This window comes from Chrysemys picta, chromosome 2, assembly GCF_011386835.1.
Source record: "Chrysemys picta bellii isolate R12L10 chromosome 2, ASM1138683v2, whole genome shotgun sequence".
Taxonomy (NCBI): Eukaryota; Metazoa; Chordata; order Testudines; family Emydidae; genus Chrysemys; species Chrysemys picta.
This window is the reverse complement of record NC_088792.1, coordinates 150,603,582-150,628,284: the sequence shown is the minus strand read 5'-3', so window position 1 is coordinate 150,628,284 and position 24,703 is coordinate 150,603,582. Positions and strand designations below refer to the sequence as shown.

Below are 24,703 nucleotides of genomic sequence, written 5' to 3'. Positions count from 1 at the left end.
TAGCCCCTGGACGGCTGTGGCCACTCCAGGGCTGGGTTCACGGTGTATCATGGCAGAACTTGTCCGTCTGCCCCATGAGGCTTGTGCAGAAGCGCTCTTAGCCCACCAATGCCCCCAGCTGCAGCGGGACGCGCCGTGCTACCAGAAACGGGCCAGGGACCCAGCAGCGGTGGGAAAGCATGTGCGCGGATGGGAGGGGGATTAGGACTGAAACCCACATCAGAGCCCTCGTCCACACTACAGACGTACCCATAGGCCACGCCATGCCGGCTAAGCAATGCGCACAAAGGGGGACCCACTGCAGGCAATATACTGCACACCCCTCCAGGATCCTGGGCACTACTCCCCACACAGCCCCCTGGCAAGTCACCGGACGCCCAGGGCCCGATCCAAAGCCCACAGGGATTTTTCCATCCACTTCAATGAGCGTTTGAGCAGACCCTTACATAGAAAACTGGGCCGTGGCGACTGGAGACGAGTCCCACACTCTAGACGACAGCTGGAAAGACCCCTGGTGGAGGGGCACAACGGAGCCTGAAGCCCCAAGGAACCAGATGTGCGGCCCTGTGAGCTAACCGCATATCCTGCCTGCTGAGGGGCTCTCAAAGCACTCTGCAAATAGCAGAGGGGCTCTGTCCACTTGGACACCAAGCCCCCGTCTGCAACCGCCACCCCTGCTATTGCAGAGGTCCCCAAACTGTGGGGCACACCCCGTAGGGGGACGTGGAGGAACATCCAGGGGATGCGGGGGTGCACGGGCTAGCCCCCACAAGCGGCAGGGAGGGAGCGCCACCCAGCCCCGCCCTGCCCCCAGCTCTGATCTGGTCCGGCCCCCAGCCAAGTCCCCGGCTCCCAGCCCTGCACCTGGCCCTGTCCTCAGTCTCAGCACGGCTCCGCTCCTGGCCCCGCGCCAGCCCCTGGCTGCGGCTCCATTCCCAGCCCCAGGCCGAGGCCGGGAGCAGAGCCATACAGCACCTCCACCTAAGCCTGGCAGGGGGCACTCAGGGGCCAGGGCACTCAACTGCTGCCAGCCTGAGATCTAGGGAAACGCGTTTCAAAAGGGCCGAGTGACTCAGGGACTTAAGCCCAGGGCCAGTGCTACCATTTAGGCAAACTAGGCGGTTGCCTAGGGCACCAAGGTTTGGGGGCGCCAAAAAGCGCTGCTGGCGGCGCGCTGATACGTGCAGCTCAGACTCCCTCTCCCAGCGCAGCGGCCGCTCCACTTCTCCCGCCTCCCAGGCTTGTGGCGCCAATCAGCTGTTTGGCGCCGCAAGCCTGGGAGGGGAGGAGAATTAGAGCGGGGGCGGCGTGCTTGGGGAGGAGGCGGAGCAGAGGTGAGCTGGGGTGGGGAGCTGCTACACAGCTCCCCAGGGGGGAGCTGCCGTGGGAGGGGCGCCTCAGGGCAGGGGGGGAGCTGCCGCGGGGGGGGCGCCGCAGGGCAGAGGTGGGGGGGGCTGCCGCAGGGCTGGGGTGGGGGCGCAAGGTGGAAGTTTCGCCTAGGGCGCAAAAGTTCCTTGCACCGGGCCTGCTTAAGCCCCATTGACTCTCTGGGATTTAGGCTCCTAAGGCAGTTAGGCCCTGCTGAAAATCTGACCAAATGATTTGCCTCCAGGCTCGCACAAGGATTCAGGCAGCACCGAGAACGGGACCCAGTTCTGCGCCCTGTGTTGAGCTCAATACATGGTGACCACAAGCATCAGCACGAAGGTGCCAGGTAACCGAGTGTCGCCGGGAGCCCGGCCTAAGGAGGAAGAAGAAGGATGGTCCGGTGGCTAGGGTTCCAATCCCTGCTCTGCCACAGACTCCACTGTGACCCTGGGCAAATCTCTTAGCCGCTCGGTGCCTCAGTTTCCCACCTGTACAATGGTGCTATCAGCCCCGCCCTGTCCCCCATGCATGAGGATAAAGGCATTACGGGAGCTCAGACACTAGGGTGGTGGGGCCCACACAAGTGCCTTAGGCAGATAACACAAGGAACAGGGCTCTTGGCAGCCCACCCACTGCTCCTTACCATCTGGGCTGCCCTGCGCACCATCTCCAGCTGCCCTTTGTGGAGCAGCAGGTTGAGGAACATGCGGTTGAGGAGTCTGAGCAGAGCCCAGCTGCAGAGCCTGGGGGAAGAGGGAAAGAAAGGCCCACTGATATCCCATCTGCGTACCAAGGCTCCCGGCTCCCGCTCAATCGTCTGACAGCCGCGATCCTTGCAAGGACCACCCGACCCGTATAACTCTCAGGTCTCCGCTGGACACCTTCGTACCTCCCTCCACCTTTCTCCAAGTGGGACAATCCCTCACCAACCTCATTTCCCATCACTGAGTGTCCATCCCCAGTCTCTGCGCCCTACGCTAGGAGGGGTGGAATTACACCTTTATACACTCCACTTTCTAAACTTTACTGGCGTCTTCTAATCATCAGCCCCCGACGTTTGCCCCAAGGAGCTACAGTACGATGCCGTGCATCACACAGGAGGGCACCACCGTCAGTCACCACTGGTTCTAGGGGTTTCAATTCCCCGTCTCCCCGCTGCGTTCCCCACCGAGCCGCACACGCTCACCACCTCTAGGGCCAGGAATTCACTTGCTCCTCCCTGCCGCTTGCCCACAGGGGGACTGGGCTGAGAACCTCCCGACTCCCATTTTGCAGAAGCCTGCGAGTTTAAACAAGCCCCCTCCAGGCTTGACCCAGAACATAAGCTGTGGTTCACAGGAGGGTTGCTGGGAAATTCATCCTAGTTCAACCCCGCCCCACCCAGCACTCTGGAGCCCAAACAAACCCCCACTGAAATCAACGCGATACAATTGCATCCACTCATCTTCCACGCAACCCCATCGCACCAGGCGCTGCACAGACTCACGAGAGAGAAGCATGGCGTTGCCAGCTCTTATGCTTTTACCGCAAGTATTGCAATAACTGGCATATTAGGAACCTAGGAGCGGAAGGGACTTTCGAGGTCATCGGCAGCAGTCCCGTGGTATCGCAGGCCACCCAGCAGGTCATCCCATTTATCAACATATCAAGGTCCATTTTAGAACTAGTTCAGCTTGTTTTCCCCCCCGCCCCACTACTCCTGTTGGTGGTTAGGAAACCTTCCTCTCATTTCCAGCCTACATTTCCTCATGGCCAGTTTATCCCCATTCGCTCTTGGGCCAAACATGGTCCTTAAGCTCCGATAGCTCTTCCGCCTCCCTGGAGTTTTTTAAAGCTCCAGCTTCCGGAGTCATGGGAATGCGTGAGAATCTCAGCTTCTTTGATTGAGCGAAAGTTTCCAGCCCTTGTAGTAGAGGTAGAAAAGCATAAAAATAGGACCCCAGCACAGCCTAGTGGCTCAGAAGCCAAAAGGAGAGCCCCCTCCCCTCAATATTTTTTTAATGTTGTGGTTTTTCTGGGGTTTGCAGCGCTGACACTGTATGACACTCTCCATTTTCCAGATGGGGAATGGAAGCAAGGAGAGGTTAAATGACTTCCCCAGCAACTCAGTGACAGAGAAGAGACTCAAACGCAGACTTGCTGCGTCTCAGGTCCGGTCTACATGAGGAAATGAAGTCGGCTTAACTACATCACTCAGGGGTGTGAAAAATCTACCCGAAGAGCGAGATTTAATTCAAATGCAGTGTGGTCTAGTGGTTAGAGCACTAAACTGGGTCTCATGCCACCTGGGCCCAATTCCTCGCTCTGCCCCTGGCCTGTTGGGTGAGCTCGGGCAAGTCAGGTCCCCGCTCTGTGCCTCAGTTTCCCCATCTGTACAACAGGGCTAATGGCACAGACCCACCTTTGTGAAGTGCTTTGAGATCCGCGGATGAAAAGCGCTACATGAGCTAGGCATTATCATCACATTTCAATGTTCAACCCACGTCTCTAAGCTCCCACAAAGTAAATGAATAAACAGGAGCTCTGTTTGCAACAAAAAATTAACGCCCCTGCGTGATTAGGCAAAAAAATACAATAAAAATAAAATAAGCCCAGCGTGCAAACCCAGAACCCATCTCCCCCATCCCCACCCCCGAGCTCCTGCGTGATGTTTACCAGAAGCCTCTAAATGCTTTTATCCCCTGGGCAATTTCCCCACTTTAAATACTCAGACTGTTCGGAAAGGTTCTTTTATTACAGCTCAATCAGAGAAGCAATTAGGCCTCAATGGAAACTTTATCTGCCAATTTCTCAACAATCAAAAAAAAAAAAAAAAAGTTCACCTTTTCTTTTAGGTGAAGTCTTTGACGTTCCCTTCCAGTGAGAAACGTTAGCACTGGTTAAAAGGGGATGGGGCTACCGCTGGCTCCAGACCAGGAGAACGCACAGAGGTGCTGGACGGGCTTCCCCACGAAGCTCACCAATGCCCCCCATCCCGACCCGCCTGCAATTCTGCTAACGCCTCTCAGTTCCGACCCACAGCTCACCCTGCTCCAGCTCCAAGCTGCTTCACACACAGCTCTGCCGGTACCCCTCAATCCTGACCTGCAGTCCCCGGATCCCCCAGCCCGGAGCTCCCCTCCCTCACCAGATCTACTGGTACTCCTCAGTCCTGACCTGCATCTCCTGGTCCCCCAGTCCCTAGCTCCCCCCATCCCTGCCCTAGCTCTGCTGGTACCCCTCAATCCCAACCTCCAAACCCCTGATCCCCCAGCCCCTAGCTCCCCCACCTTTCCCCAGCTCTGCCAGTACCCCTCAGTCCTGACCTGTATCCCCTGGTCCCCCAGCCCGGTTCCACTGCCCCACCACCTTTGCCGGTGCCCCTGAATCCTGACCTGCAGCTAAGGTGGCCATGGACACATTCCCAGAATACCAGACGTGCCAGTACGGCCGGGCATGGCGTGACCCCAACCCTGCTGGCGTGACCCCATATGTACCATGCACTTGAGGTCACGCTGGAGGGGGAAGATTAGCACCCTCTTAAAAATGGCACCCCCTGTTGGTTATCTGTCAAAACCGCATCCGGTCTCCTCCCAGTCCTGCATAGGGGACGAACCTCTCAAGCAGGGGACTGTCCAATTTAATACAGGACCAGCAGTCTCCCCCACTAGCTCCCTGTGATCCCAGCCCTGGGCTCCCTTCCCCATTAGCTCCCATCGGTACCCCTCAATCCCAACCTGCAGCCCTCTGGTACCCCACCCCTGGGCTCCCCTCCCCCACTTGCTCCATCGGTACTGCTCAATCGCGACCCGCAGCCCCCTGCTACTCCAGTCCTGGACCTCTCCTGGGACCATCAAGCACAGCTGTGTGTTGTTTCTTGACCAGAACATATCTCTGAACCACCACCCGATCCCAAACCCTCTTCACCAGGGATTCCACTTCGCCAGCCCAGGGCCCCAACCGCAGCCAACCACCAGCTAAGTTTGAAACACAGGAAAAACATCCCCGACTCGGCAAAAAACTTAAAATACAAACACACACACACACACACACACACACACACACACACACAGGCTCCTAGCAGGGACCTGACTTGCCATCACCACCACCGCGTCACTGTAAGGCACCTCAGAGAGCAAGCCACAGGGCAGGCGGGCACAGAATGCACTCACACACTCTTTGCTTTCTGCCGGGCGGGTTAATTTCGTGCGGAGGAACAGGGCCAGAGTCATAGCTCTAATCACCACTCTGCTGCTTTGCAGGCCTAGATCTCAGAGCGCTTTGCCGAGAAAGGGTTGCATCACTCTCTCCGTCCTGAATACAGGGAAACCGAGGCATAAGAGTTTTGCTTGCCCAAGGTTACACACAGCAAGTACATGGCAGAGCTGGGACAAGAACCTGGTCTCTATTACCAGCCCCCTCGGAAAATTCTGCTGCTGCTCCATAAACACAGCAGAATGGGTGCCAGAGCCCCCTGTAGCCCTTGCCAGGCCCTCTCTGCAGAGAGGGGGATGTACCTCAGTATGAAAAGGGAGAGAGGAGACTGAATCTGGCCCAGGATGCTCAGCACTTCGCTCCTCCATTGTGCCGGGGATTTGCTGAGAACGGAGCCAGCCCCTCTCGCCTGGGGGACCTCCAGAGACATGACATCCTGCACCCTGGGGAGAAAGGGAGAGCAGGTGAAAAACAAGAACGCCAAGCAAAGCCGCAGGATTTAATACGCTATTCAGAGCGCCTAATGCATCCCAGCAACTAGAGCCTAAGGACAGCCAGCCGCTGACACCCTATTAACGGTTATCGGGGGCGGCAAGGAGAGACCCCAGCCGAGATCGTGTACACGTTACGCTGCACACCGGAGAGACACTGCGATCACATGCAGCCTGAGCAAGGCTGGGGTGGGAAGCCCAGGAAAACTCAGCGATCAGGAAAGCCGCAGCGTCTCTGGCGGGCAGAGCAAAGGGCACAGATGAGATCTGGGTTCTAGTCCAGGCAGGGACAGATTTAGGGGGGCACTGTATTTTTGTCAGATGAGAAATCAATGAATAAGCTCTCCAAGAGCAGGGCGGCTAACTCCAATGTCCTGGCCAAATTCCAGCTGCAGTCAGTTATATTCTGCCTCCCCAAACATTCCCTGAGATTTCTGCTCACATCGGGCTCTCCCCCACCTCCGCACCGGCCTGTCTGCCTTTCCCCAGACAACAGATTGCAGTTCGCTGCTGGCCAAAGGGCAGGTAAAGCCCGGGGTGTCGTCCCATAGGCTCTGCATCAGGCCCAAAGGGGACATATTGCAGACCAGACAGAGACACAGAGCACAGGATTTGGGATCAGCCTGGCTGAATCAACGCTTTCAGAACAATTGTCACTACGCTGGTGCTGGCTTGTTTCCTTCCTGACCCATCTGCAAAAGGAGCATCCATCCGGAAAGGCCTGATCCAAAACCCCTGGCAGTCAGTGGGGACCCCGCTGAATCCAGCAGGCTTGGGCCCAACGCTGTCTTAAGCGGCCAGATTGGAGCAGGGAGTTAACTACACCCTGCCTGCAACTGACAGGTGCCCAGGAGTTCTGCTGCTACTAAACACTCTATCATTTTCCTTCTTGACAGCTGTTTCCATCCGGAGCTCCCCATCCCCATCCGGCACCCTGCGAGGGGAAGGGATACACCTACTGGCTGGGGAGGTAGTACCATCCCTGTGAAAATCGCTCAAACCACAATGATCACACCACGGTCCCATCAGACTGACCACTAATGTCTCTGTTTCCTTGTATTCCCCTGACCGTCTGTCTCCACCTGTTGTCTCTTGTCTTATACTTAGATTGTCAGCAATTCGGGGCAGGGACCATCTTCCTGTTCTGTGTCTGTACAGCTCCTAGCACAATGCAGTCCGGATCTCAGTGAGTCCCACTAGGTGCTGCTGTGATATCATCACTGATAGATTCTATTCTAGAGGACACTGAATAAACTCAATTTATCACGTGCCTCTGTGGTCTACAGGACTGCTGCCCTGTCTGTGAGCTCGGGGCTGAAAAGCGAATCATCAGAACAACGCCTTTCCCAGTGCACCGCTCCCACCAGTTCAACTTCTGCACCGTTGCTTTAGTCATCTAACCTCTCAGCTTGACATCAAAGACAAACTCGCAGCTCATAATTTATCAGAGTAAGTGTGGGGGGGAAATGCCAGAGAAGTGCTAAATAAATGCAGATGAGAGTAGGACATCAGTATAGACAGAGGGCCCTTTGTGAAAATATTCCTGAGATATCGCAATCTTTTTTTGCCCCTGCTACAGGGCCTGTCATCAGAGGCTCACAAAACACATTACAAACAGTGGGCCAGAAATTCAGCAGGCGTAAAACAGCATAGATCCACTAATGTTACGCCAGGAGAGACTCTGGCCCATTAATTCTCTCTTGTACATGTGGGAAGAGAGGCACAGGGCAAGGGCTTGTCTACACAGGAAAATGTACCAGCATTCCTTTGATAAAGGACTCTTCAACCTAACAGACAGAGATAATAAGAACCAGGGGTCGGGAGGTGAACATACACAAGTTCAGACTAGAAAGGAGGCGTACGTTTTGAACAGCGAGGGTTATTAACGACTGGAACAACTTATCAAGTGTTTGTGGTGGAAAAACGTCGCTGACATTTTTCAACTGAATACCTATTTTTTCTAAAAGATACGCTCACATGAAAGACGAATTAATTCAGAAAAGTCCTCTGGCCTGTATTAAACAGGAGCAGGGCCGGCTCCAGGCACCAGAGCAGGAAGCAGGTGCTTGGGGCGGCCAATGAAAAGGGGTGACACGTCCGGGTCTTCAGCGGCGGGTCCCTCAGTCCTTCTCGGAGGGAAGGACCTGCCGCCGAATTGCCGCTGAAGAATGAAGCAGCGATGGTAGAGCAGCCGCCGAAGTGCCGCCGATCGCGGCTTTATTTTTTTCCTCTTCGCCGCTTGGGGCGGCAAAAAAGCTGGAGCCGGCCCTGAACAGGAGATCAAACGAGATGATCACAACGGTCCCTTCTGGCTTTATAAGCTATGTTGGTTATGTTACACCAGTATAACGCCCCGTGATTGGACACGCCCGTTCAGAATAGATTTATTTCAGGTTAGCGGAGGGCTCAAAACTGAAAAATCGTATATGTGCCCAAAGTGATATAAGCTGAACGGAAACAAGGCCATGGTATTTCAAATAAGGGTGTCCACATGGGAGTCATCCCAGCATAGCTATAGGATACAGAGACTAGCCCAAGACTGCGGGCTGGGTGTAGAACAGCAGAGTGAGCCATGCTGGACAGTGGACAATGCCTCTCTTGTTCCGTGTTCATAGCCCCACTACTGCACTCAGGCGCTTACACTGTGCTCGTCACAGCAGTATCTGATCCCTTCGAGCTATGACTCCCCATTTCTGAGATGGGGAAATGGAGGCAAGGGGAAGTGACTTGCCCAGTTCAAGGACAGAGCCAGGACTAGACTCTAGGTCGCCTGGCTTGGGTGCCTTCTCTACATGGAGGATTTTCCTCCAACTTGCACTCTCTCTCCAGCAACTGGGAAAATTTAACTCAATCCAAAATTGAAAAAAAAAAAATGCTTAAAGATAAACATTATATTAGCCATCAAAATGATAAAAAAATAAAAACACACATTCTGCCAGGCCTAAATATGGCAAGGGCACTAGGGCAGGGCAGCCATCAACATCTGAACCACTGTGTTGAGCAGAGATGCTCTGAGCAGGATACAAGTAGCAGGGGCCCCTGTCTATACCAGCATGTCTGCTAGAGGTCAAGAAAGGACTGGAGTTTCCACAAAAGGCCAGTTCAGGTACCTCACACTTATTCTCTTCTAGAGGCCTGGCTCCCTGGTTGGACTACACTTCCCATGATGCACCAGTGTCCCTGCTTGGGGATTGGAGGCGGGACATCCTGGCAGTCACACTGCCATGATGCATCATGGGAGTTGAAGTCCAGCCGGAGCCCCTGTCCCATGGAGGCAGATAGGAGTATGAGGTAACCAAACCACAACTCCTATGAGGCACCACAGCGACATTTCAGATGCAAAATATTTCAAATTTTCAAGTATCCAGATTTTTGATGCAATTAATAAAATTTTTCCAAGGAAAGCAGACACTTTTCACAAAAATATTCAGTTAATCAAAAAACCAATTTTCCATCCAAAAAAATGTTAATCAAAATTTTTTAAACCAGCCCCACCTAACAGTTAGCACAGCCCTGGCGTCCTGCTGGAGAGGGCATAAGTTGCTGGATAGGGAATAGAACCCAGGAGTCCTTACTCAGATGCCCTCCCTGGCCTGAGGTTTATAGCCCCAGGTCATTGGAGCCTGCACTCAGTTCTACTTTATTCTGAAGGTGACAAGGGCTGCAGTCAGAACAACACAGATCTGGAGGCAGGATCCAAACAACATAGGGCTGGAATAGCATAGGGAACAGCTGAGAAAGGAAGGGAGATAAGAGCAAAACTCCAGTGCCAGCCCGTAGGGTAAATAACCTCAGGTTGCTCTCACATGAGGAATGATACCTTTTGCTGCAGAAGATTCTCTCCTGGAGATCTCGCGGGGTCTCAGAATCAACTTTCCACTCGAGGATCGCAAGGAAGTAACAGAGTCTTCTTACCAGCCAGCCCCTGTACCTAGAGAGAGACACACTCCGCTAGGTAATTACGCAACCCATGGACATATGATACGTTACATGCATTCCATAATCCAGGTATATCCTTCCAGGGTACTACTAATACTTGTAAGCACTTGTATATAGCACTTTTCATATGTAGATCTCAAAGGAGGTCAGAATCATTATCCCCATGGGGAAACTGAGGCACCGAAAGGGGACGTGACTTGCCCAAGATCACACAGCAGGCCAGTGGCAGAGCTGGGAACAAAGCAAGGTTTCCTGCATCCAAGGCCACTTCTCTACCCAATAGGAAACACTGCTTCCCCACTGGGAGCCTTTCCTTAATGGTGTAGGATCAGTCCCTGGACATGTCCCCTTGTTCAAGTGTTTCATTTTTTTAACAAGCCCATCCCTCCTTTGCGACGTCCTCCCTTCCAGGAATGACTGACATAGGTCAGCGCGTGTTGGAACGAGTCTAATCTCAGTATCTAATCCTTAATGCACTGGTACTTGCCAGACCTCCAGCCAAATGATAGCTGAGATAACTTTTACTGCAGCATGGTCGAGTGGATCGCGCGCTGAACTGGGAACCAGAAGACCTGGGTTCTAGTCTCTGCTCTGCCACTAGCCCGCTGAATCAGCTCAGCTCTCGAGCCAAGTTTTTCAAAACCAACTTGTGACTGCAGATTCCTCATTTCTGGGCCTGACTTTCACAAAGGGCCAAACACCCGTCCTCTCAAAACTAGGCCCCTTTCACAAGCCTCAAGGTGGGGGCCCCAAAAATTGAGCTGGTCCCAAGTTTGCTGGTCATTTATGGACACCGTGGCCGCTGCGCCTCAATTTCCCAATCTGTAAAATGGGGCTAATGGTACTTGGTAAAGTGCTTTGAGATCTAAGGAGGAAAAGAGCTAGAGAAAAACCAAGTGCCTGTATGTATAGAAGTGACGCTCCCATGCTAAAAACATCTAAAAACCGTATTGATTTAGGGATCTCTCTCTCAACCATGAAACCACAGGTCTCGGAGCTTCCTTCTAGGAAAGGAGAACATCCAGGATGTCCCTGCATTGGCGGGGAGAGAAAAGGCATTTCCCCGCTCTCACTTTGGATCTCATGAAGGGCAAACGTTCCTGATATAAACTTTGCACTTCACTGTACCAAGACCCACGCCAGTGTCCTGTTAACATCACCCGAGACTGATGCAAGATTCTTGATGGCATCAGGTCTCCAATCAGGCATCCAGTCCTCAGTCAGTACCAGGGAATGCTAAGAGACGAAAGGACTTCGTTAATACCCAACATTTTGCAAGCCATCAGGGCAAGAAATGACGACTGAACCCCACTAGAAATACTGGAATCCCAGTGACAGAGGTTCCATTTCTCACCTGCCCATGGCTCTGACAAGATATCAGACACTAAACATCATACACGTCTGGTTACTATCTTGCATTCCCGTCGCCCACCTGGTTTTAGCATCCGTAACTCGTGAAATGCTACAAGGTGAGATGAATTATTTAAACTCTTTTGAAAACTGGAGCTGTGAGGTTTCAAGCAGCGGGAAGCACAGTGACCCCATTTGCAAGGGCGCTGAACGGACATGGATCCCACAGAAAGTGACAGGAGCTGCCGCATGCTCCAAAATCAGCATTTGGAGAGTTAAACATCAGGGGACAAACCCTCCACCAATGTAAATCAGGGGAGGTCCAGCAATCTCCATTGAAGCCAATGACTGACATCAGCTGAAGATCTGGACATGCGTACGCAGTGGCGTAGCCAGCTTCTAAGAGGAGGGGGAGCAAACATAAAAAAGGCGCCCCCAGGGCTCCTCCCCCGGCCGCCCCGCCCCTCCCCCGGCATGGCTCCTCCGGCCCTGCCGTGCCCCCCCTGTGCCCGCCCCCGCTCCTCCGGCAGCCATGCTGCGCCCCCCACCCCTGCTCCTCCGGCCGCGCCCACCTGAAGCCATTCAGGCTATGAATCATTTTCACTGTATCCCAGCTTAATCAGGGCAGTGGAGTGATTAAATGCCCACCCTTTAGATTTGAAGCTAAGCAGGGCCCCTTTTACACTGAGGCCAGAAGAAAAATCATCTCTGTTCAGAATCTAGGAACTATCCTGGATCAGCTCAGGGGGCCAGCTGGTCCAGTGTCTAGTCTATGAGAGGGGCCAGAACAGAAACCAAAGGCTTCCAAGGAAAGGGCAACCCGCCCCCTCCCCAAAAGCTGACAGTGATGAGCCTGCGAAGACTTTCTTTCCCAATGCAAAATTGGTCCGGACAGCTGCAGCCCGGCTCTGCCTAGTGACACTGAGAAGGTTCGGCACAGCGATTTCTCCCCGTCCTGGAAGTTGCCTCATGTGAGCGGAGCCAGCGGCCCTGACCCACCCCTGGCTGGGGCTGCCCTTTGTTCCGTGGCCCCAGAGCCAGCAGCTCCGCCTGGGGGGCTTCGCAGCAAGCCGGGACTGTTTTCAGTGGATTGTTTCCAAGCGTCGGTCCGTCCGGGAGGGTCAGAGCTGGAGCTGCCTCTCGTGCGCTACACCTGCCTGTGCCCCTCACTGATCGCCCCCTGCACCACGATGACCAGAAGAGGGGGAAGAGAGCCCGGGATGCCTTCGCCCCTGCTCCCGCAGCAACCGAGCGCTGCCCAGGGGCTTGGACGCGCCGAGGTGGGCGGGGAGCTGCAGCCCGCGGGCCCCTGTCCAGGCAGCTGTTCTTTACCGCGCTAGGATTCACTCTGCACTGGGCATGTTTCGGCAGCTCGCTCTCCGGCCAGCGGGCCGAGCCCTGCCGAGGAAACCCTCCCACCTGTTGCGCCCCGCCCCCGCTCTGCCCTGCCAGTGCATCCCCAGCGTGTGTGCGGGGGGGAAGAGACTCCCCTACTGAGCAACTTCCCTCCTCCCGCCCGGGTTCCCCTGGCAGCAGCAGCATGGCGTGGTGGGAGTTCAACTTGCTGCTCTACCTGGCGCTCTTCTTCCTCCTGCACCTCCTCCTGGGCCTCCTGCTCATCAAGCAGCTGAAGAACTCCGTGGCCAGCGCCTGGGCTCTGCAGCCGGGCTGCCCGTCCCTGCGAGAGCCCTGGGGCTCGTGCCACAAGCAAGCCCTGTGATTCCGGCCCGCGGCAGGGTCCGGGCGCGGTCTAGAGACGGGTGGGGGGGGTCCCCGCTGCAGGATGCCCCCCCATGGCTGCCAGCCGCGCTGCGGGCCGCCAGCCTGCGCTCCCCTCTTCCCCCCGCTCCTCTGGCCACAGCTGCTGGGCTGCAGGCTGCATGCCACACCCCCTCGCCCCCCCCCCAGCCGCTTTTGGAAAGGCGGGGGAAGCGACTGCTTCCCCTGCACCCCTCTAGCTATGCTACTGTGCGTACGTCCAGATTCCTGCACTCTCAAGTGCGTGCACATGAGAGTGCAGGGGAAAGGAACCAGAATCACCTCGTTTTTAACGTCCTCCGTCACACAAACTGCCAGGGCTAGAAACAGCTTGGGCAGCCCTACCCAAAATGCTTTGTAAGGATTTCACAAATCATAGACTATCAGGGTTGGAAGGGACCTCAGGAGGTATCTAGTCCAATCCCCTGCTCAAAGCAGGACCAACCCCAACTAAATCATCCCAGCCAGGGCTTTGTCAAGCCTGACCTTAAAAACCTCTAAGGAAGGAGATTCCACCACCTCCCTAGGGAACCCATTCCGGTGCTTCACCACTGCCAGTCCCAGGGAAGGGAGCAGAATGAAAACTCTGATCTCTGAATACAACCTTCCACACCAGAGTGGGAATCTACACGTTTTGGTAACAACTAACTACTCGGTTGAATCTCTAGTCCCCTTTTGCTGCGGCTGTTACATGAAATTGGGGTGGGTGGGCGGATGGGAATGAATCAAATACTCTCCCCTCTGCTGTTAATAACACTTAGTCTTGATGGGCCTGCAGCTTTCAAAAGGCTTTACAAACAATCCTTAAAGCAATTTGTTATTAGACTAATTAGCTAGTGAGGCTAAGTTATGAATCCTCCCATCACTCCAGTGAGATAGAGAAATGAATATTATTCTTGCTTTTGTTCGGTGGGAGAAGCGACCAGCCCCGGATCCCCCGGCGAGTCTGTGCAGGGCTGGGGATAGAACCCAGGAGTCCTGGCTGCCAGGACTGGGCTCAGGCCACATCTCCAGCATGGAGATAACGTGAGAAGAGTGGTGCCCAGAAAATCACCCCATTCCAACCCTCTCCTACGCTGCACCCCTTCCCCAGACCCCTCCAACACTCACCTGGTGTCTTCCTCCGTCACCTGGAGAACATTGTGAAAGCCCAGGGAGGGAAGGTGCTTGTGGAAGGAGGATTGCTGAAAGCAGTCAGAGGCACGACCGTTAGTAGAAACACACCCTGAATAGCAGGGTCCCCCCTTCTCCCCTGGGAATTCACTCCTCTGCCAAGGATAACCCAGGAACCCTCCATCCCTGCCAGCGTTGGGAGGGCGAGTTCCTTCTCTCTTTGCCCTGCAGCTGCCGGCAGCGCCAGGTGCTGCCCAGAGGCCAGAATCTGCTTTGGTGCTGGTGAAAGGTGGCAGCTGGGAAGACCCAGAGACTGGAGGCTTCTGTGTAGCGATGGCACAAGATTCACAGACAACTGCCCCTGCCAATCTGCCCATGCCCTGCCCAGGAGGGACCAACTCTAGGGGTAAGCCTTATGAAAGCCCTTGTGAAAGCAGAAGCCACCAACCACCACCAGGCTGATCCCCTCCCTCTTCCGATCTCCCCTCCTTACCCAGCTCTTCGGGGTGCAGGTCTGACAGCAGCGCCCCACAAACGGGCGGTACTTGCCCAGAAAAGGGGTGATGATCTCCAGCTTCACCCCAAAGCCCGAAGGCCAGGTCTTCATCTGAGGAAGAGAGGAAACAAAGCCTGTTTCTCCCAAACTCCCGCCCACCCGAAACCCCAGCACGGGAAATAAAAGCTTGCAGCCCCATCGCCTTTCCAGGAGACAGGTTCCTAAATCACTTTGGCTGGGTCTTTACTGCCGTCTAGCTTTGATCATGGGGCAGTCACCTGGCTACCCCCCGATCTTGAGAGATCGCAACCCCACCACAGAGCTGCAGTTGGGTTCCATGTGCTGCGGGCACGTTTCCTGTCCATGATATATGGAGATATGCCTGTCTCATAGAACTGGAAGGGACCCTGAAAGGTCATCGAGTCCAGCCCCCTGCTTTTACTAGGGGGACCAAGCACTGTTTTTTTTTTTACCCCAGATCCCTAAATGGCTCCCTCAAGGATTGAATTCACAACCCTGGGTTTAGCAGGCCAATGCTCAAACCACTGAGCTATCCCTCCCCATGCTGGTGCTGCACCCAGCCACAAAGACTTCTGGGGACATAGCCCATGGTTCATAGCAGCCGGCACCCTCGGCGGCACTCTAGGCTCCCTGCCGCAGGACGTTGTGGGACAACTCGTCTGTCCCCTCTGGGTGGAAATGGCCTGGCCCAGGGAAATTCATTCCCTGGCAGGGTCCCAGCAGGCCTGCTGCCCCCTCTTTGGTCTCAGAGGATCCCGCTCACCCTGGTTGTTAGGTGTGAAGTATGAGGCTTGCCAAGCCAAGTGGATTTGGATATTCAATTCCCCTTTGTTTAGGGTTACCATATTTCAGCGAGCAAAAAAGAGGACGGGAGGAGCCCCGCCCTAGCCCCTCCCACTTCCCGCCCCCCCGACCTCCCAACCCTCCCCCCGTTCCTTGTCCCCTGACTACCCCCTCCTGGGACCCCTGCCCCTAACTGCCCCCCAGGACTATCTAAGCCTCCCTGCCTCTTGTCCCCTGACTGCCCCAACCTTTATCCACACCCCCACCCCCAGACAGACCCCTGGGACTCCCACGCCCCATCCAACCACTCCCCACCCCCTGACAGCCCCCCCCCAGAACTCCCAACCCATCTAAACCCCTCTGCTCCCTGTCCCCTGACTGCTCCGATCCCTCTCCCCACTCCTGCCCCCTGACAGCTCCCCCCCAGAACTCCCAGCCCCCTACCCCCCCCGCTCCTTGTCCCCTGACTGCCCCCTCCTGGGACCCCTGCTCCTAACTGCCCTCCAGAACCCCACCCCCTACCTAAGACTCCCTGTTCCTTGTCCCCTAACTGCCCCCTCCTAAGACCCCCCCCCAACTGCCCACCAGGACCCTACCCCCTACCTGTACCCTGACTGCCCAAAACTTTCTCCACTCCCCCCAAAAAGCCCCCCCCCCGTTTCTTGACTGCCCCCTCCAGAACCTCCCTGCCCCTTCTCCTGCCCCCCTTACCCTGCTGCTCAGAACAGGGTGTTGGGCTCTGTGCGAGCCGGACACGTGGCTGAGCTCCCCAGCACAACAAAACCCGGTCCCTGGCCCTGCACAACAAAACCCGGTCCCTGGCCCGGACCGGGTTGCAGGGGAGAGCTGCCCTTGTATCAGCACAAAGTGCTCTCGCTCCCGTTTTGCTACGCTGCATGGCAGAAACCGCTCCCAGTTGCAAAAGGGGAGGGCTGCACTTTGTGCTGAGACACTTGCTCAGAATGCAGGGCGGAGCTCCTCTCCAGCTGCTCTGGAGTCCAGCCCGGGACTTTCCTGCAGCCCTCCCAGCCGCTCGCTCTGCTGTGCCGGGGGAGGGGGAAATCCCGGACATTGTGAGTGCTTTACAAATTCCCCCCGGACGCTATTTTTAGCACAAAAAGGAGGACATGTCCGGGTAAATCCGGACGAATGGTAACCCTACCTTTGTTTGAATGGGAACGTGGACGCTAAACCCCTTAGGCAACGTAGAAAATCTCAGCCCTCATCTACAACAGAATGAGCCTTGGATTAAGGACCCATCCAGCCAGTGAGACCGAAGGCTTTCAGCACTCGCTGTCATGTGGTGCCTCTTGCAATAACACAGACGCTCACCGCAGGCTCTGGAGCCTTTGCAGCCCCTAGGATCGTTCCTGCTCCAACTCCCACTGATAGCTCAGTGGTTTGAGCATTGGTCTGCTAAACCCAGGGTTGAGAGTTCAATCCTTGATAGGGCCATTTAGGGATCTGGGGCAAAAATCTGTCAGGGGATTGGTCCTGCTTTGAGCAGGGGGTTAGACAAGATACCTCCTGAGGTCCCTTCCAACCCTGATATTCTATGATCTGAATAGATCCCAAGTGCCAGTCCCATCTGGATACACGGGAGTGACACTCAGTGTCCTTTATCCCCCTCCTCTGGGTTACAGCTCCCTCCTGTCCTGGCAGGGAGAGCAGTGCCCTTACTGGGGTACCCTCCCTCCAAGTGACCCCGTACTTTTCTCTGGAGCAACTTCTCCTCAGCCAGCAGGATGCGGGCGGCGGAGTCCCTCTGGGTCAGAGCCATGGCTTGCCTCGATCTCAAAGCACAGGTGGGTGCGGGCTCTTGGGACCAGCAGTCCTGGTGGGAAAAGCAGCAGCGTCTGCGGAGGGCAGAGTTCAGAGGGGAGCTGCAAAGACACAGACAGGAGGGCACCAGCTGGCGTGAGAGACGAGGAGGCACCCGGAGAAATCTCACCACCCGAAGCACCACTGAGAGGAAGGGCTGCCCAGCAGTTCAGTTGCTACTCCGGGATGCCAGCTCTGCCACAGAGGCCCTGGGGGACCTCGAGAGAGTCATTTAGATCCGTGCCTCAGTTTCCCATCTGTACACACAGCACTGCCCTGCTCTCAGACACTGCGGGCCTGCAATCTATAGAGCCACCCATGCGCTGCTCAGGCAGGAAGAGATCACCTGGAATGGACATTTTGCTGTCCATGAAATGGCCTGGCCAAATCCTGTGGCCAACACCTAATGCTTCTGAGGGAGGCCAACGGCGCACTAAGGCCAGGAAGGTGGAGGTCATTATGGTGAAGAGGGGGATTGTGTAAGGGACCCCTACAATGGCCCTGAGTGGCGGTTGCAGGTAGACCGTCAAGCACAAGCAATCACACTAACTCCCCACACACGGAGGCTCGAGCCTCTGAATTTGCTCTCTGGCTCGCTGCCTGGGAGATGGTCTTAGCCGGAGATGGGCACGACTGGGCCGCAGATCCCCCGCGAGAGGAAACCGGAGACCTCTCGAGGGGAAAGGCTAACTCCTCGGCTGAGAAATCAATTGTTCTGCAGCTCGTCTACCGCACAGAGAGGAAAAAAAAACCCAGCAGCCAATGCGCCCAAAGCCCTGAGGAGAAGAGTTTATTCTTTTTGTAATTCAGCTCCAATATCGTTACAATTGACTTTTCCCTCCCACGCCCTCCTCGCTCTCACATGGAGACGCCAATCTCTACCAGGAAACTGCGTCTCCAGCCAACGGCACCCAGAGTACAGAGGCAGGGAGCCTGCCCTGTGCTGCATCCCAGCCCATGCTTGGCTCCACCAACCAAAGCCAACCCCTGGGAACATAAGGGCAGGACAAAGAGAGGGCAGCCCCACAGGCAGGAGGATGGACTGAGACGGGGGAGACCTGGGCTCTATCCCCGGCTCTGCCACTGACTCACTGTATGGCCTTGGACAAGTCACGTCCCCAATCCGTGCCTCGGTTTCTCCTTATGCTTTGCCTATGTAGATGGTAAGCTCTTCAGGGAATGTACAATAGCGCCCCCATACCTAGAATACAGAGTCAAACACAAGGAGAGCAAATTTCCCCTTTACAATATTCTCCTAGCTCTTAAGAGACGCCACCCCGTCCCTTGGGATACTACTTCACAGCTTAACAGACCTTAACCGACACTCCCCTTTGTTAGTTCCATCCCATACCTCCTACGGGTTACACACCCCAAAGCACTCACCCCTTCTTGGTGTTTGCACTCCTCCAAAGCCAGGCACCGGTAGGGGATAATCTCCCCTCCCCCCTTAAGTCAATCCCGCCAGCCCCTTAATCGTTGCATTGGCGGCTTGGCTCTGAACTCCCTCCAAGTCCCATTTGTTCCCGCTGCTGACGGCACCTGCTGGTGTTTTGCAAAGCAATCAGGGAGCAACGCTGGACAGAAGGACAAAGAGATTCAGGCTTCTTCTCTAGCATCAATGGGGCATCGCAGCCTCTTTTTCTAACACCCACAAAGGGCTTGAAGAGCGGAGGGAAGGTCCTGTGGCCGGGGCACCGGGATGCAGGAGACCTGGGCTAGGCGCTTCACCCCCACAGGCCAGGAGATGAATAAACCTTCCCTGGACTTGTTTATTTGGAGCACAAACTCTTCGGGGGCAGGGACAGTTTCTCGCAACATGAACAGGCAGCGCCTAGCACAAGGAGGCCGTGTCTTAGCGGGTCTCAGCAATGGGCTACTGAGATACCATTAAAACAGAACATGGTTATTTGGGGCCATGGGGCCCAGGGTGTTAACCCCAGTGCCCAGGTCAGATTCCCGCGTGGGTAATTCCAAGCTGCCTCCCCAGTAAAAAGACAGAATCCTGCTTCCTCAAACAGTAACAAGGGCTCACTGCCAGCCAGCCGTGGGAAGCACATGGTATCGCCGCGTGAATGCTCTGCACGTGTGCCCAGAGTTAATGCAGCATAAGAGTTTCCATTCTAAGCCCCTGTTCCCACAGGCTGATCACTTTCTGAAACTTTCTCTCCCGCACACACACCTTGTAAGTTCCAAGCTTAGGGCCCCGGATTCCACCCCTGCCTGGCCTCTGTGTGGAAACAAATCCCATTTGCTCACAGAATCTGGCACAAGGGCGAACTCACTCAAAATGATTTTTTAAAATATCCATCGGTCTCGTCCTTTAACATACAGTTGCTCTGTTACAAAAGAAATAAAAGTTTCACACACACACCCTTTCCCCTCTGTAACAAAACTTTCAGGACTACCCTCCCCCGTCTAGCCACAAAAAGATCGGGTGGTCACCCCCTATTCTAACTTGTTGGGCCACCCAGGTTCAGACCCTGGGGTTGAACCCAGCATTTCCCAAACTTCTGAAAACTGAGTCCTCCCCACGCCCCAAACAAGGAAATGAAACCAATCGCATCCCACTTGCAACCCTCTCACGTCCACCCTGGGGAACCAATGGCATAAATCTTCATACGGTCCTTCCTCTTCTTTCTTACACATCACCATTGACATCTGAGTCAGCCCCCACTGGATGGGCAATTCGCACATCTGAGCAATGGTTTCAGGCTCTCTGCAAATTCAGGCAGGCTTCTCCCCATCGGTTACACTCAGTTCACACCTTGAAGGTTTCCCTCTCAAGTCTAAAAACTAGAGACTTACTTTAAAAAAAAGAAAAGAAAAGAAAAGTTGAGACCCTGGAGAACAACGGAGAGGTCCGTCCATACACACATCCCCAGAGTCTCCTTTGTGCTCTCATTTTGGAAAACACTGGTTTAAGCAAAAGCCCCCTGTTACGTTTTTACTATCATGCAGACAACAACGCCTTCTGTTATTCCCTTCTTCCCCCACAACACACACACACAGACAGGACAGCTGTCCCAACACCTTGCAAACCGCAACTGCGACACTATACACACACTACACTGTGGAAGATACATGCAAGCAGCCCACGATCTAACATATGTTCTTTGTCCTTATTGAGCTGACAAGCAAGGCGCGCTTGCACAAGGCTGCATAATTGCTCCCAGAAATAAAACGTTTAAAATGAAAACAAGGTGAAGAATTCGCAGTCCCTGCCAAGGTATCTGTACAGCACAAGACTGCAGAATCAGGCTGTAGATTTGTGGGAATTGGGAGCGGAGGGGGTGGGGGGGGGGGCTCCCAGCTCCGCCTCTGACTGCATGCATGATCTTGGGCAAATCACCGTAGGCCTCGATTCTCAGATATGCTGAGCTAGCTGTAGTTAAGGGGAGCTGCGGGTGCTCAGTGTCTCTGAAAATATGGCCCTGGGTCTCTCTGTGCCTCAGTTCCCCCTCTGCACAAATAGGGAGAACACTTTCTTAGCGCACAGGGAGTGTTAGCAGAGCAACCCCATTTATGTACGTGAGATGCTCAGATACTATAGAGACGGGACTATGGAAGAACTTAGACAGGCTTGGAGAGATTCCTTAGTCTCGTCCGTTAGTTTAAGCCATATATTTGGAGATGCCAGGAATACCTAGTGGACAGAGCACTGGACTGGGAGACAGGAGACCCAGGTTCTATTCCCAGCTCTGCCGGTGACTTTGGGCAAGTCACGTCCCTCTCCCTGCCTCAGTTTCCCCACCCACCTTTTGTCTCTTGAGACTCTATGGCCTCTTGGGCAGTCTCTCGCTGTGTGAATGTACAGCACCTGGCGGGTGGGGGCCCTGATCTCTAGCGCTACTATAATACGTTAGTACTGTGCTTAGCACACTGGGGTCCTGCTCAGTGCACAGGTACGTATATGGCTCCCATTACCTAATAGCTGAGTGCCTCATGTTCTAACATAATGATTCTCCCCCACCTTTGTGAGGCAGGGCAGGGCAGGTATTCCCATTGTACAGAAGGGGAAGTGAGGCCCAGAGAGGCTACACAGGAAGTCTGTGGCGGAGTCGGGGTTCAAACCCAAATCAAGTCCCAGGCTAGCACCCTACCCAATGGACCATCTTTCCTCTCCTGAGGCTCATCGCACACCTGCAATGCAAATCACAAAATATTCAATCCCTTCATATCGATTCCTAGGAGTCCAGAGATCATCATCCAGCATTTGCATGAAAAACATCACCGCCACTGAAGCTAAACCCACCAGCAGAGCCCTCAGCGCACAAGGAGATAGAACTGACATACAGTGCAGCTCCGCTCCTGAGCAGGCCAGTAATCCCACTACTGAATCTTCCCAGACCATCTGCTGAGCATCTCCAATAGGGCAGTTCAGTGGATAGAGGTTAGTCTGGGGAAAAGGATTATAACTGGATCATCACCCAGATGATCTTGCCTATAAGGGAAAGATTTAAGTCCTCCCCCCCCGTTGCTGCTTCTGCAAAATCTGTCGCTCTGAATATCCGTAAAGCGCTACGGCTTAAATTCTCAGTGTTTAGTGTCTTTCACGGCATTTCTCAGGCCTCTCCCAAGCAGCTGGGTATGTCACCTCCTTTCTAACATCCCAGTAAAAGCAACTATGCCGGGGAACCTATTATTCCACGCTAAATGGCACTTGTGTTTTACCCGTGTTCCCAGAGAGTACCAGGGCCCTGGGCCTAGACAATGCCCCAAATCATGCATACCAGGGACTTAAGAGTCAGATTTCAAGGCTAGAAGGACCTTTACGATCATCTAATCTGACCTCCTGCATAACCCCGGCTATAACATTTCACACAGTGACGGCTGCATCCAACTCACTCCTCGCGGTCCCAGCTGGAGCATATCTGACATTCCTCCAAATGTCAATAAAACTCTGCCTGAAATACAGCATCTCAGAAACAGCTCTATAAAGGGATTCTTGAGACTTTCAACGCAACATTTAGACTGGGGGTAAAGTGCCACGGCAATCTAACACCGGTAGGAATTGTTTTAATCTGTTAGCCAATATGTATTTGTTATAGGTATCACACACTATATGAATCTGTATTACACATTACATTACCGATGTAATATGTCAGCACATATTTGAATGGTCTTCTGCTTACTCTTATTCACTTATGCTAAGTATCCCAGAGCATTTTGCAAAGCTGAAGTCAGCTTTGGAGCTAGCAAGTATGAAATCTGCCAAGGTCAGGACACAATTTGTTCTATAGCTTAGTACAGGTACCGACACAGGCAACTGCTTCGGAATGTAGCATTCAAAATGAAGATAAGAAAAATACAGAATAAAACCACTAGTTAAGGAACCGCTACATATTGGTGGGTTGGGTTTTAGTGACATAACTTGTAAAACCATACTATAAATATAGCTAGTTTAAATGCACATTTCAGAAGCATGCCTTTTGGGTCAGGGGAACATGCTGCAAGATAAGAATTGCTTCGCAGGCGGAGGGTACGTCTGCTTTTTGTATTGTACCGTTTTATCTGTAGACAATACGTTTGCCTACGTTTGGTGATTTGATCTCTTGAACGTTTTTAATAATGAACCATGAATGTAGTGAACACAATTAGCTACGCTTTTAGTTAATATAGTTTGGGGAGCCAGAGAGGAGCCCATTAGCCAAGCATTAGTCAAAGCAATCTGGCACAGGGTCACAACCTGGCCATTTGGATTTGGGATAGTAATCTTGTAAAGGATGGACTTTCACAGGTACGGGTCCTAAGTACACTTGCAGCAGGATAGCGCTACTTTGGCAAATAACTGGTTAACAAAGTTTACAGAAAGCAAAAACTGTTTTCTGGGCATAAAGCCATGCCTTAAGAATACATAAAGATTGATTACAAGCAAACTGTTCCTTTTTGGGAACAAAGCAGCATGGCTGACAACAGGAAATAATTAAACGAGCACTAAGTCGTCTAACTACAACAGACCAATATTTTCAAATATGTGTACCTAAAGCTAGGCATCTCCATCTCTATTTTAGCACCCCAGTCCTGTAAATACTACTACTACTCAGCTCTTCTATAGTGCTTTTCATCCACGGATCTCAAAGTTAGGGTGACCAGATGTCCCGATTTTATAGGGACAGTCCCGATATTTGGGTTTTTTTCCTATATAGGCTTCTATTACCCCCACCCACTGTCCCGATTTTACACACTTGCTATCTGGTCACCCTACTCAAAGTGCTTTACAAAAGAGGTCAGTACCATTATCCCCAAGCTACAGATGGGTAAACTGAGGCACGGGGAGGCGATGTGACTTCCCCAAGGTCACCCAGCAGGCCACTGGTAGAGCCAGGAACAGATTCTAAGTATTTCAAGTTCTCACTAGGCAACACAGCCCAATGGCAGCTGGCTTCAATGGGGCTACTGACAGAGCATAAAATTAAGCATGTGCTTACTTCTTTGCAGGATCAGGGTCTTGGGTAGCAAAATAAGTGGCCTGATTTCAGAGATACTGGACTCCCTTCAATTTCAATGCAAGGTAGGTTAAGACTTATCTATGCAATCAAGGCCCCAATCCTGTAATTTACATGTGGACAGATCCCTGTCTTCTGCAGAGTTCCATGCAGATGAAGCAATCTGCCCGTACATTGTCAATTGCAGAACTATGGTCTAAATAGGGATCTGGATACCTCATTTTAAGGCACCCGAGTCTGAAAATTAGACATCAAAATGTGGAAGAGTTTTAGCCTCATACACTTTCCCTTTTTTGCAAATGATTTTGCTAGCCCATAAACCAGAAAAGCACCTTTTTTAACATCAAAGCACAATTTATTAAAGGGAGGAAGAAAGAAACCTCTCAACAGCCTAATAGATTCAAAAATATAAATAATAATAATAAATAAAAAAAGAAATGGGAGAAAGTCCCCAAGAAACATGCTCACTTAGTGAAATATTTCAATAAAAATTAATATAAAAAAATCCATTGAGAAGAGTTTTGATTTAAGCAAATGTCTGCAACCCAAACATTGCGGCATCGTGCTAGCACATGGGAGCCAGAAAGCAAATATCAGCCAGAAACAAAGAACCTATTGTCCAAATTGACTAACATGCGAACGGATAAAAAAAGGTAAAAACCTAAAAGATGAAATGTAGATTAAATACTGTGAGTGGTTTCTTTGTAAGAATTTGATACTATTAACACAGGATAGGACATTGGTTATATAATTTTTGAAAGGCAGAAGGATTGGGCAAGTCACGTCTCCTCTCTTGCCTCAGTTTCCCCTCCCACCCTGTGTCTGCCTTATCTAACTTCTTCAGTCTCTTGCTGTGTTCGTGTACAACATCCTAGTACAATGGGGCTAGTTCTCAGTTAGGGCTTTGTAGAACTGTAATACAA

At 53.1% G+C, this 24,703-nt stretch overlaps 2 protein-coding genes across 11 annotated transcripts in view; one reads left to right on the top strand and one right to left on the bottom strand.

The window, feature by feature from the left end:
• LOC101944347 (glycerol-3-phosphate acyltransferase 2, mitochondrial) overlaps positions 1-24,703 on the bottom strand; it is a 124,689-nt gene that overhangs the window by 16,869 nt on the left and 83,117 nt on the right. For 8 of the 10 annotated variants that reach the window (XM_065584388.1, XM_042859289.2, XM_065584387.1 and 5 more), the window contains 6 exons: positions 17,225-17,396; positions 14,707-14,820; positions 14,211-14,284; positions 9,874-9,984; positions 5,865-6,005; positions 2,012-2,111 (listed from right to left, as the gene is read on the bottom strand). In XM_065584388.1, the coding sequence (XP_065440460.1) occupies positions 2,012-2,111; positions 5,865-6,005; positions 9,874-9,984; positions 14,211-14,284; positions 14,707-14,820; positions 17,225-17,293 (609 nt within the window). In that variant the 5' untranslated portion in view covers positions 17,294-17,396. Of the gene's footprint in view, positions 1-2,011; positions 2,112-5,864; positions 6,006-9,873; positions 9,985-11,424; positions 11,734-14,210; positions 14,285-14,706; positions 14,821-17,224; positions 17,397-18,426; positions 18,536-24,703 lie in introns of those variants that run through there. The other 2 variants (XM_065584383.1, XM_024108381.3) reach the window with 2 other exon arrangements.
• On the top strand, positions 11,925-13,165 carry LOC122174588 (small integral membrane protein 43). Its single transcript, XM_042859272.2, has one exon. The coding sequence runs from the start codon at positions 12,883-12,885 to the stop codon at positions 13,060-13,062; it is 180 nt and encodes a 59-aa protein (XP_042715206.2). The 5' UTR covers positions 11,925-12,882; the 3' UTR covers positions 13,063-13,165.

Coding starts and splice junctions, on each gene's coding strand:
- LOC122174588 (XM_042859272.2), top strand. CDS start 12,883: ATGGCGTGGTGGGAGTTCAACTTGCTGCTCTACCTGGCGCTCTTCTTC.